General features: G+C 40.8%; 1 protein-coding gene across 2 annotated transcripts in view; it reads left to right on the top strand.

Moving 5' to 3' along the window:
* The first annotated feature begins 8,502 nt into the window (after nucleotides 1-8,502).
* The window catches only part of NEK4 (NIMA related kinase 4), a 34,842-nt gene continuing 30,200 nt past the window's right edge, over nucleotides 8,503-13,144 (top strand). For both annotated transcript variants that reach the window (XM_027836883.1, XM_027836884.1), the window contains exon 1: nucleotides 8,503-8,595. In XM_027836883.1, coding sequence (XP_027692684.1) covers nucleotides 8,503-8,595 — 93 coding nt within the window. The remainder of the gene's footprint in view (nucleotides 8,596-13,144) is intronic.

Raw genomic sequence — 13,144 nt, forward strand, 5'->3', positions numbered from 1 at the left:
ATGATAAAAGTTCTTGGGAGTTACATGAATCATCTTTCCATATAGGAATGTAAATAGTTTAACCTTATTAAGTCCCTTATGATTTCTCTTTCATATTTGCCTTTTTTATCTTTCTTTTGAGTCTTGTGTCTGAATGTCAAATTCTCTATTCAGTTCTGGTCTTTTCTTCAGGAATACTTAAAAGTCCTATATTTCATTAAATATCATTTTTCCCCTGGAAGGATTATACTCAGTTTTGCTGGGGAGGTTACTCTTGGTTGTAGTCCTAGCTCCTTTGCCCTGCAGAATATCATATTCTAAGCACTCTGTTCTTTTGATGTACAAGCGGCTAAATCTTATGCAGTCCTGACCTTGACTCTATGATATGTGGATTGTTTCTTTTTGGCGGCTTACAATATTTTCTCCTTGACATGGGAGCTCTGGAATTTAGCTATAACATTCTTGGGAATTTTCATTTTATGATTTCTTTCAGGAAGTGATTGATGAATTCTTTCAATTTCTATTTTGCCCTCTGTACCTAAGATATCAGGGAAGTTTTCCTTTATAATTTCTTGAAATATGGTGTCTAGATATTTTTTTAAAATCATGGCTTTCAGATAGTCTAATAATTCTTAAAATTGTCTCTCCTTGATCTATTTTCCAGGTCAGTTGTTTTTCCAATGAGATATTTCACATTTTCTTCTATTTTTTCATTCTTTTGACTTTGTTTTATTGTTTCTTTATGTCTCATGGAGTCATTAGCTTCTACTTGCTCAATTATAACTTTTAAAGAATTATTTTCTTCAGTGAGCTTTTATACCTCTTTTTCCATTTGGCCAATTTTGCTTTTTAAGGTGTTCTTTTCTTCGATGAGTTTTTGTAACTCCTTTTCCATTTGGTCTATTCTGCTCTTTAAAGAGTTCTTTTTTTTTTAGTGAATTTTTGTGCTTCTTTTACCATTAGAGCAATTCTATTTTTTAAGGTGTTATTTTCTTCAGTATTTTTTGTGCCTCTTTCACCAAGCTGTTAGTGTTCTTTTCATATTTTTCTTGCATCACTCTCATTTATTTACCCAAATTTTCCTCTACCACTCTTATCTGGGTTTTTTTTAACTTATCCAGGAATTCTTGTTGGGTTTGTATCCAATTAGCATTTGACTTTGAGGCTTTGCTTATAGCCACTTTCATACTGTTGTCTTCTTCTGAGTTTGTATCTTGGTCTTCCTTGCCACTGTAGTAGCTTCTTATGGTTAAGTTCCTTTTTTGTTATTGTTTGATCATTTTTTTTAACCTATTTCTTGACTTTGGACTATGTTAAAGTAGGTCTCTGCTCACCTGAGAGTGAGGAGGCACTGTCCCAAGCTTCAGGCTTTTTCATGCTGCTGTTTTCAAAGCTAGTTCTAGGGGTCTGCAAATTTTCAGTGTTTTCATGGTGGTGTGATCCAAGGAGAGGCGTGGTCACTGCTCTCATGATCTGCACTCTAGTCTTTACCCAGGAAGGTCCTCTCTGCAAGGAATCAATTATCTCAATGGTACACCAAGTTTTTAGAGAATCTAGCCTTCTATCTGAGCCCTTTGCCTCTTAGGAAGAAATGAAGATTGTACTTGTGGAATCCAGTGCTCCATGAAGTAGCAACAATGGACCAAAAGCCAAAGTATGGAAGGTGCAAGCACTAGCACTCTTCTCCCCTCAGAGGAACTAATGACTTATACAGACCTAGGACTCAATTCCAATTCTTCTGATTCCTGGACTAGTCAATGCTCTTTCCAACATACCATTCTGCTCTATTGATAACATGTATCTGGTGTTTAAGAGTTTTTCCATATTCTTATGGACAAGATAGAGAGAGCTAAGCTGGATTATAGAATGATTAAATAGATTCATTGCTGCTTTGACTGGATTATCAATACAATTGATAAATGGACTGATAATCTAGTGTTCCACAGGGCTCTGTTCTTGGCCCTATTCCATTTGATATTTTAATTGATAATTTTAATGAAGATATGCTAATAAAATTTGTGGGTGATAAAATGCTGGGATGGTTGGCTAACATATCAGAATACACAATCAGAATCAGGATGAAATCTAATAGTTGCATAACTTTGAGCAAGTCATTTGACCTTCTTGAGACACAATTTTCTCAACTGTATAAGAGGCTTTGACTAGAATCGCTAGATGATGTCTAAGGTCCTTTCTAATTCTATTATTTTAAGATGCTGGTGTAACTCCTAACCCAGAATCCACTACTTTGGGCTTAAAAGGACTGGGTTTGATAATGGAGGTTATGCCCAAAAAGTCACTCTTTCTTTTACTTATTACTCCCACCCAATCATTACTCTGGAAAATCACTGAATATAGCTCCTGTCTACATTACAGGTATGGGTAAAAGGCTCTTACAGATCCCATACAACTACTCACAGTAACAAATAGAATCAGGCACAGTATGAGATGGCCTTTATCTACCCCACAGAAAGAGTAGAAAATTCAAAAGACTCACAAAAACAAATACAGAAGACGCATAAAGGAACTCATAAGAGCACACAAAAATCAACGCAATTGTCTTCCCTCTCCAGTGAGTCCTGCTTTTCCATGACTGTCCTAAATTTCTCAGATTCAGTGCTATCCTGTGGTTTTAACTCCCTTCAGAAGGGAACTAAATCTGGAGTTGGCAGTGAGCAACCTCCAAAATTTTAGGGAACCTTTCTTTCCCATAGGGCCCAATGTGGTCCCTCCTATATTTGTAGTACCATACTGTGATTTAGACTCTCCAAATGGATAACATACTTTGGACTTGATAGATAATAAGCAACCCATTTTTTCATTTGTTCTGCATTGTCAGAGTAACTCATTGTAATAGCAGAGTACAAAGTACAAGACCTTCCATACTTTGCCTTTTGGTCCATTGTTGCTATTTCATGGAGCACTGGATTCCACAAGTACAATCTTCATTTCTTCCTAAGAGGCAAAGGGCTCAGATAGAAGGCTAGATTCTCTAAAAACTTGGTGTACCATTGAGATAATTGATCCCTAAATTGGAGCTTCCTTTCTCTTGATAGAAGGCCAATTTCTAGGGCTCTCTGTCTAAAAAATCCCTGGCCCTACCCCAACTAAAAGGTTAGAGTTCAAGAACAACATTATCCAGACATTCCCAATCGGACTTCATAGATGAGTGCATATGTGCCTTAGTCATGTGGCTTTCCAAAGTTACCATTAATAGTCCTGCACTTCAGAGAGGGGAACCCTACCCCATCAACTTCTGTTCTCTCAGGATTTCTCCTGAAAGGTGGAAAAGGAAAAAGTTGGGGGAAAAAAAGTTTATCAAGTCCCCTTTATAGGTGAGGTCAAAGGGTACCTCTCAACAGAATTCATTCTCCTGAGTTTGAGCCAAGCAATTCATCCCAGGGGCAGCCCCTATCAGAGAAATATAACCTTTAGAGATACCAAGGAGTAGCTCCAGACCCAACAATTTATATTTGGGGCAACCTTGGTTACTAAGCCACTACCAGGAGATATTATTTGCCTTCTCAACAAGGTGCCATCGAACATATCCTAATCATATATAGGGAGACACTTTCAAAAGTCCCACTAAAAGTCTCACCACATGATAAGGTCATCAAGTTGACTAAAAAACTTGCCTATTACAATAATGAAAATGCTACATTTAAGACAAATAGTTGAAAGCATAGAGTATGTTCAGGAAAGAGTGAGTAGGTCCAATTTAGCCAGGAAGTAGGATAGATGTATATTTTAAGATTTTTCAAAGTGTCTTTGATTCCCTTGTCCATCCACTCAGGTAATGGGGAGCAAATGAAGAAGGCTTCTGAGATGTCATAATCAGAGCAGTGCATTAGGAAAATTACTCTGGAAGGATGGTTTGGAAGGGAAGAGACTAGAGACAGGGAGGCCACTTAGAAGGGTATTACAATGGTCGGGGAGAGAAAACAAGAACCTGGGCAACAAGAATGGAAAGGAGTAGACAGACAGAGATTTTATATATATATATATATATATATATATATATTTATATATGCATATATATATGCAATTAAAGGAAAAGATCCTAATAAAATATTAAACTATTTATATATCTCCTAATTTTCTCCTAATCTTGGTTAATGTACATATAGATACTTTTACTCAATTGTCATAGTACTATGTTTAATCTATCTCAAGTCCTATTTTTTTCAGCATGGTCCATGTAATTTGAATTTTTAATAGCTCTATATTATTCCATGTCAATGTATCATCCTTTGCTTTGGAATCATTGCCATTTAAGTTTTCCTATTATAAATAGAGCTTCTAAGAACATCTTTGGTACAAATTACTTTTCTTTTAGCATATTTCTTTGGGTTATATTCCCAATAAGTGATCAAAGATTCCTCCTTCCCCCAAAAAAAATCTTTTAGCAAGAACAATTCTACAGCCCTTGCTAAATGTTGCCAACTTGTGACACCAACCATGAGTAAATGAACCTGTATCCCCAGTACCTGGACAACACTGAGTTTTGCTAATACGTGAGTAATGGTACTTCAAAGTTGGTTTAAATTGCATTTCTTCTATTACCAATAAGGTTGTACATTTTTCATGTGATTTTTGTTACCTTCTCCAGCTCAGGGTGTCACATAAATAAATGCTTGTTGAATGACTTTGTAGCCCAGAGGTTTCTCCTTTCAACAGTGGCACTTGCTCGGCATGGACAGAAAAAGACAGGTATGTAAAGGGCAACAGCAGTACCCACCTATCTTCCAGGAGGCAGGCTGGTAGTCACTCAGGGTGCAAAACCTGCACAAGCCACTAGATGGCTTGCTAAGACTTGAACTACTAGCTTGAGTGTGTCAGTGTGGTAGTGCTGACGTGGCTTGCTTAAATTTAGTCCCAACTCAAGTATTCCATTGAGTTCCTCGAGAGCTCTGCATCTCCAATACCTAGTACAGTACTTAGTATTAGTACAGTGCCTGGTACATAGTAGCTGCTTAATAAATGTTTATTGATCTATAATAAGCACTTGATAAATGTTTTTTGATTGATAAAATGATTAGTGCCTTACCCAGATTCTTTTTCTAGCGTATAAAAATTTCCAATATGATTCATCAAAATAGCTTGTAATGACCAGCACTGGGGTACACAATTGTAATTCCTGCTCCTGGGGAGTCTGAAGCCAGTAGATCACTTGAGCTTAGGAGTTCTGAGCTCCAGTAGGGCGAATGCCAATCAGATGACCACACCAAGTCTGGCACCAATATGGTGAGGCCTCCCAGGAGCCAGGGTTCAGGGGACAAAGGGGAGAGGAAGAGAGAGAGAGAGAGAGAGAGAGAGTAGTTTGGCTGGCCAAACTAGGTGTCCTACATGTGCTGAACGGATTTTTAAAAAATTTTTTGTATATAAAAATGTCTGTTGAACTTAATGCTGTGGAATTATAATGATCAAGTTTGACCTGAAAGAAGAGATATGGGAAGATAGCTCTTTCTTAAAGTGGGAGACTATGAATGTGAAACACTGTATACAATATCAGATTTTTTGATTGTTGGTTCGTTTTGCTGAAATTTTCCCCTCTCATTTTTATTCTTCACCATAAGGGATGGTTGGGGGGAAGGAGGGGAGAAGAAAGATACACTGGGAAATGTAGGTAATGTCAAAATAATCAATTCAAATTTATTTTAAGATTTTTAAAAGTGTTTTTGAGTCCTTTGTCCATCTACTCAGGTTTTTTTGTTTTTGTTTTTTGCAAGACAGCAAAAATCTCAAGATGATTCTAAGCAGAGCAACTATTTTCTGGGACACAGGGCCATTGACAGAGAATTCTGCTTTTAGCTTAGTTTCTAAAACTAGTAATAGGGGATTACATTTCAGAGAGTGGTCCTGTGATCCTGAATTCACTGTCCCAACTGTCTTCTATCAAGAAGAGAAACAGGCATTTGAAGTAAGTAAAAATGCTTTGAGAAATCCAAGCACCTCTGGATACATGAATGTTAAAAGTGAGCACTGGGTCAATTATCTTTATAGTGCCTAGCATAACCTTCAAGAGTAATATGGGATGACTTTTCAACAAATATGTAAGCATCACTTCCTGCGTGTAAGATATTTCAATTGCTAAGTATCCAAAGGTAGATGTAACACAGACCCTGTTCTCTAAAGGTTCTTGCAAATCTTACAGCTAATGGGAACTGGAGATGGAAAGATAATTATGACATAAGAGTGAGGTAAGCAAGGACAGGGGTTCAGGTAATGAGAAATCTGAAGAAGGAAAGCATGTTTTCAATTTTCATTCGTGGAAAGACATAGGATCTGAGTTGGACCCTGAAAACAAAGATTTCGGGTGGACAGTGTAAGCAAAGACACACAGAAGAGGGCATAATGGAGGACTCAGAGTAGTCTACTTTGGCTGGATTTTAGGCTGTAAAATACATGAAGAGTTAAGACTGGAAAAGTACATTGTGGAGGGTTCATTAAGGATATGTCACAATGGCAACCAAACAATTGTAGATCTGAGCAATCAAAAACAAAAAACAATTTAATTCAGTGAAGAAATGTTGTTGGGATTGGTCTTAAGGATTGGACTGCTGAAATCCCTCCTGATTCTGAGAATCTAGAATTCTAAGGTTGGTCAGACCAAATGGTGGTGTTAATGACTCTCGTAGAGGACTCAGTATCAAAATGTTACATATGTAGAGGAAAATATCATAGGGTCATGGACAGAGCTGGAAAAGTCCTTAGATACCAACCAATCCAACCCCTTCATTTTACAAATGATGAAACTGAGGTCTCATGGGGTTAAAAATAAATAGCAGAGACAGTATTTGAACTCAGGTCCTCTAAGTGCAAGGCCAGTGTTAATAAATAACAAGGTCAAAGGATAAGATCTTTGTTGGGGGAGGGGAGAACAGAGACCAGAAAGGAAAGATTCAGAGAGCTTAGTCGAAGACCAGAACTGAAAGAAAGGGAACTAGTTCAGAAAGTGGACTCAGATTGACTGCACAGCCTTTTCCAGGAAGATGAAAGGTATGGAGATGCCCTGGCAGAATGTCTCAGTGCTAGAGAAAGCAGCCATGGAGAGGCAGCAGTATATCAGCAAAGCACTAGTGTAAAATAGTTTCTGGAGGGGTGTTAATGCTGCTCCAGGAGAGGCCCATTTCTTGGCCTGAGAAATGGCAGCAACTGAAGGCAGTGATGGAATAGTGAGAGTTCCTGGACCTACTCGCAAGGACAGAGATGGCAGGGTTCTTGGATCAAGATGAGGAGTTCTAGCACCAAGATGACCTAGCAAGAGACAAAACCATAAGGTAGAACAGCAACCTGGCCCTTTCCCCTCTAACTTCTCCTCACAGGGCAGGTCTCTCTGAGTTTGAGCAATCCCTGACACTATTTTTACTGTACTGCCATATATCTGTATCCACCCTGCTACCTTCCCTTGCTTGCCTCTTCTGTACATAACTTTTTGTAAAAAAAAAAAAAAATCTAAATCATGCAGTGAGTTCCCTTTTGTTTCCACAGTCTCTTCAGACAACTCCCCCTTTTTCTTTCTCCTCACAACTGTTTCTCTTTGAGCTTTCAGCATTTCATCCTTGACAGTTCTCCTATGCCTCCTGGACTGAAATCAGTCTTGTAGAGTTTTAACCTTTGGGATTATTTTCAAGCATTCATTTAGCCAGATACTGCAGGGGCCTCTGGGGATACAAAGATAAAAGTAAAATAGTCCCTACCCTCAAGGGGCTTATAGTCTAGTGGGACTCGGAAGAGAAAACAGAGAGAGAGAATGTGGTACAAAACTTTATATGTGTATGTACGTGTGTGTCTAAATATATGATATATATGTAGGTATGTTTAAACAAAAACATATATAAAACAAACACAAAATGACCTAACAAGGGAAAGGCACTTGTGGCTGGGAGGGAGAAGTGGAAGAGAGGGAAAGGGACACCTTAGTAGGGCCAGGCTAAGCACCAGGGATACGAGGAAAGGCAAAAAGACAGTGCCTGCCCTCAAGGAGCTCACAATCTAAAGGAGCCAACATGAGGACAACTATGGCCTAACAAACTATGGCCAGGATAAAATGGAGACAATCCACGGTATTAAGAGGCTTTGGGAAGGGCTTCCTGTAGAAAGTAGGTGATGGAGATGAGGGGGGATCGATGGCGAATGGGCCCCCGCGGGGTCCCCCGCCCCGCCCCCATTGGCCCCTCAGTCTCCGTTAGAATCAGTGAGATTCTCCCTGAGGTTCTGCGAGGGGCGGAGACAGGGAGGCGCGCGGTGCCCGGCTACACTCGGGCCAACGAGCCCAGGAGACGTTCTGGCCACCGGTGGGAAAGAACGGCCGAGTGTTCTCGATGGCTGGTCCTCCGGGGCATGCGCAGTGGCGGGGCAGGGATCGCTATGGCAGCGGCGTCGGCTTGGCTCCGGCCGCGGGGCTCCGGTTAGGCCCAGGCGCCTCCACCGCCCCGTGAATGAGCTTCTAGGCTTCCCGCTGCTCCTGCCGGGGAATGAGCGGCGCCTCGGCCCCAGCCGCCGCCGCCGCCCGCGGAGACCATGCCCCTGGCTGCCTACTGCTTCCTGCGGGCCGTGGGCAAGGGCAGCTACGGGGAGGTGACGCTTGTCCGGCACCGGCAGGACGGCAAGCAGGTGACCCGCGTGGGGTGGGGGGAGCCAGGTGGAGAGGAGGAAGGGGAGGGGGAAAGGATGAGAGAAGGAGAAGGGGGGAAGGGGGAGGGGGAGCGAAGAAGGTAGAAAGAGGCGGCAGGAGAGGGGCAGGGGAGGGGAGCAGTGTCCTGGTCCTTCTCCTGGGGACGGACCCTTGGGGGTGTTAGTGTTTCCTCCCTCCTCCTCCCATTATCACGCATGTGTATCCTCATTTAATGTAGAGTGAAAGAAGGCAGGGAATGTTTTGTCTCTGTTTGGTTTGTTTTTTGTATGCCCAGTTTCTTGCACGTAATAGGCCTTAATAAATGCATGTTGGCTTGGATTGGACCAGGAGCAGGGAGCCTGGGAGAAGCTGGGCCGGGAATGAAGGATTCGCAAAGATGAGCATGAGGGGCCGGGCTGGGCTGGGCTGGCCGTATTGCGCCTAGCGAGGTGAGGAGCAAAGATGGTAGTGAACTGGCTGGTAGAGTCATTGTAAGGGGCCAGGGGCTAGGGGCTCAAGAGTGGTAGACTTGGAGTCAGGAAACCTGAATTCCCATCTTACCTTTGACACTTAATAGTTGTGTGATCCTGGGCAAGTCACTTATCTCAACCTCATTTACCTTATCTGTAATACCACCTACCTCCTAGTGTTGTGAGGATCACATGAAATAATAGATGTAAAGTGCTTTAGCGGTTATTATCTTTATTAGTATTAGTCTTCTGGAATGTGTGAGGGGTAGGAGGAAGGGAATCCAAAATGAAAATCAACAGAACGGTCAAAGATGACAGCAGGGGTGAAGGATGTGGAATGGGGGCTCTGGCTGGGGACAGTTGAGTACAGGATGGTAATGAAGGAACGGACAAAAGCCAAGTTGGGAGAATTGGTGGAGATGCTTAAACAGTGGGGCTTAGGGCAGAAGTGGAGGATGAAGAAAGACACGGTAGGAGTCCCAGTTAGAAGGTTTGGGGTAGACCTTGTGCCTTCTCTCTGTTTATCTGAGGATGTGTTGGATCTAGGTACAGAGATAAAGTTGTTCAGTTGTTTCAGTCACACCTGACTCTTTGTGACCCCATTTGGGGTTTTCTTGCCAAAGATACTGGAGTGATTTGTCATTTCCTTCTTCAGCTCATTTTACAGATGAGGAATTAAGGCAAACAGGGTTAAGTGACATGCCCAGGGTCACACATCCAGTAAGTATCTAAGGCCAGATTTGAACCTAGGAAGAGGAATCTTCCTGACTCCAGGCTCATTGCTCCATCCACTGTGCAACCTAGCTGCCCTAATAAAGAGTTGAGGACCAGGCAAAAGATGAGTTGGGGGGGAGATGGGATAGGTGGGAGCTGTTAGTAGGGATGCTAAGAAAAGGGTGAGGCTAAGAGCAGAGATAAAGGATTAAGAGTATGGGGATTCAGGCTGAAAATGGAATTGAAAGACTAGGAAGTGGGAGGCAGATATGAGGGACAGTTCTTGGAGTAGATTTCTCCGATTCATAGAGGCTTTTCATCTGTGAGGGAATTAATTTGACCCCAGATGGGATTCCAAAAGTTAGATCAACTGACGGTGTTAAAGCTGCGGTGGGGGAAGGGGATATGGAGGAATGGTCATGATGATTCCAAAAAAAGAAAAAAGAATGCACACAGGAATATGAAAAGAAGTTCAGAAAGAAGTGCAAACCAGCAGGACAATTTTGAAAGTAATGGGTTGAATTTATTATGTACTTTTTTTTTAAACCAAGAGAAATGAAAATTTCATACTTTTATATATTTTATATATCTTGCATTGAAAATACTCATTTTTGGTGATAAGTTCAAAATAAACAGTATTTTAAAAAGAATTAGATGAAGAAGGGCTTTTAAAACCGTAATTGAGAGGACAGAGCCAAGATGATGGAGAAAAGGCATCAACTTGCCTGAACTCTTCCCAAAACCCCTCCGAACACCTTTAAATAATGCCATAGAACAATTCCTGGAGCAACAGAACCCACAAAAGGACAGGGTGAAATCATTTTTCAGCCAAAGACAACCTAAAGGTCAGCTGGAAAGGTCTGTTGCACCTAGGTGAGAGTGGAGCACAGTCTAGTGCACGTCATGCCAGCACAGCCCTAGCCCCAGTGAACCAGGAGTAGGCCTTGGGAGCCACTGAATCGGCACAGCAGCACCTGCTTCTGGAGCTCTCAGTAGACAGATGGTAAGGGGGTTGAACAACTGGTCAGAAGGAGATTACAGGGGTCTCTTTGCTGGCACCAGGGGCAAGACTCTGTTGCTTTGCCTGTACTCGGATCTGAGTTGCAGTCAAGGGTGAGGAGGAGCACCAGCATTGAGCTTGTGGCAGCAGTGGAACGGGGACCCTCCTTACAGTTCCAGGACAGAAAAGAGTGCTTGCAGTCTCTCACAAACCAGAGCACAGGCCAGGAGAGTAGTAAACACCTCTCCTTAGATCATACCCCCTTGGAAGAACTGAAAACTTGCAGTTCCCTAGAAGTATCTCTGAAAACAGCTGCACAAAACCCACGAAGCTTGGGACAGTGTACCCTCCACCCTGGAAGCAGAGCCCAACTTTTAACAAAGAGTTAAAAGTCAAGAAATAGGCTGGGAAAATGAGTAAACAACAGAAAAAAATTCTGACCATAGACAGTTACTGTGGTGACAAGGAAGATCAAAACACACACTCAGAAGAAGACAACAAAATTAAAACTCCTACATCTAAAGCCTCCAAGAAAAAAATGAATTAGTCTTACAGGCCATGGAAGAGCTCAAAAAGGATTCTGAAAATCAAGTAAGAGAGGTAGAGGAAAAATTGGGAAGAGAAATGAGTGATACAAGAAAATTATGAAAAACGAGTCAACAGCTTGGTAAAGGAGACACAAAAAAATACTGAAAAAAATAACATCTTAAAAAACAGACTAGGCCAAATGGCAAAAGAAGTCCAAAAAACCACTGAGGAGAAGAATGTCCTAAAAAGCCGAATTGACCAAATGGAAAAAGAAGCACAAAAATTCACTGAAGAAAAAACTCCTTAAAAAGTAGAACTGGCCAAATGGAAAAGGAAGTACAAAAGCTCACTGAAGAAAATAATTCCTTATGTATATGTATAGCCTATATCAGATTGTGTACCATCTTGGGAAGGGAGGTGGGGAGGGAGAGGGAGAAAAATTTTAAACTCGAAAGCTTGTGGAAGTGATTGTTGATAAATCAAAATAAATTAATTAAAAAAAAAGAATTCCTTAAAAATTAGAATGGAGCAAATGGAAGCTAATGACTTTATGAGAAATCAAGAAACAATCAAACAAAACCAAAAAAAATGAAAAAATAGAAGACATTATGAAATATCTCGTTGGCAAAACAGCTGACTTGGAAAATAGATTCAGGAGAGATAATTTAAAAATTATTAGACTACCTGAAAGCCATGATCAAAAAAGAGACATCATATTTTAAGAAATTATCAAGGAAAACTGCCCTGATATTCTAGAACCAGAGGGTAAAATAGAAACTGAAAGAATCCATCGATCACCTCGACAGTGATCCCAAAATGAAAACTTCCAAGAATATCATAGCCAAATTCCAGAGTTCCCAGGTCAAGGAGAAAATATTGCAAGCAGCCAGAAAGAAGCAATTCAAGTATCATGGAGCCACAGTCAGTATAACACAAAATTTAGCAGCTTCTACATTAAAGGATCAGAGGGCTTGGAATATGATATTCCGGAAGGCAAAGGATCCTTCAAGAGAAAAAATGGACATTCAGTGAAATAGAGGACTTTCAAGCATTCTTGATCATAAGACAGAGCTGAATAGAAAATTTGACTTTCAAATACAAGAGTCAAGAGAAGCATAAAAAGGTGAACAGGAAAGGGAAATCATAAGGGACTTAATAAGGTTAAACTGTTTACATTCCTACATAGGAAGATGATGCTTGTAACTCATAAGAACTTTCTCATTATTAGGGCATTTAGAAGGAGTATATCTAGACAAAGGGCACAGTTGTGAGTTGAATATGAAGGGATGATTGATAGCTAAAAAATAAAATTAAGGGGTGAAAGAGGAATGTACTGGGAAAAAGGGAAAGAGAGAGGTAGAATGGGATAAATTACCACAAATAAAAGTGGCAATAAGAAGCTTTTACAGTAGAAGAGAAGAGGGAGGAGGTGAGGAGGAGTGAGTGAACCTTGCTCTCATCAGAATTGACTCAAAGAGGGAATAACATACACACTCAGTCATGTATAAAAATCTTGTCTTACCTTACAGGAAAATAGGAGGGGAAGGGGGAGATGATAGAAGGGAGGGAAGATTGGGGGAAGGGGTAGTCAGAAGCAAAACACTTTTGAAGAGGGACAGGGTGAAAGGAGAAAGAATAGAATAAATGGGGAGGGGAATAGAATGGAGAGGAAAACAGCAGTAGTAACTGTGAAAAAATTTTTGAAGCAAGTTTCTCCGATAAAGGCCTCATTTCTCAAACATATAGAGAACTGAGTCAAAATTATAAAAATAAGAGCCATTTCCCAATTGACAAATGATCAAAAGATATGAATAGTTTTCAGTTGAAGTAATCAAA

The sequence above is a fragment of the Vombatus ursinus genome, unplaced genomic scaffold, assembly GCF_900497805.2.
Source record: "Vombatus ursinus unplaced genomic scaffold, bare-nosed wombat genome assembly UNPS02014820.1, whole genome shotgun sequence".
Lineage (NCBI taxonomy): Eukaryota > Metazoa > Chordata > Mammalia > Diprotodontia > Vombatidae > Vombatus > Vombatus ursinus.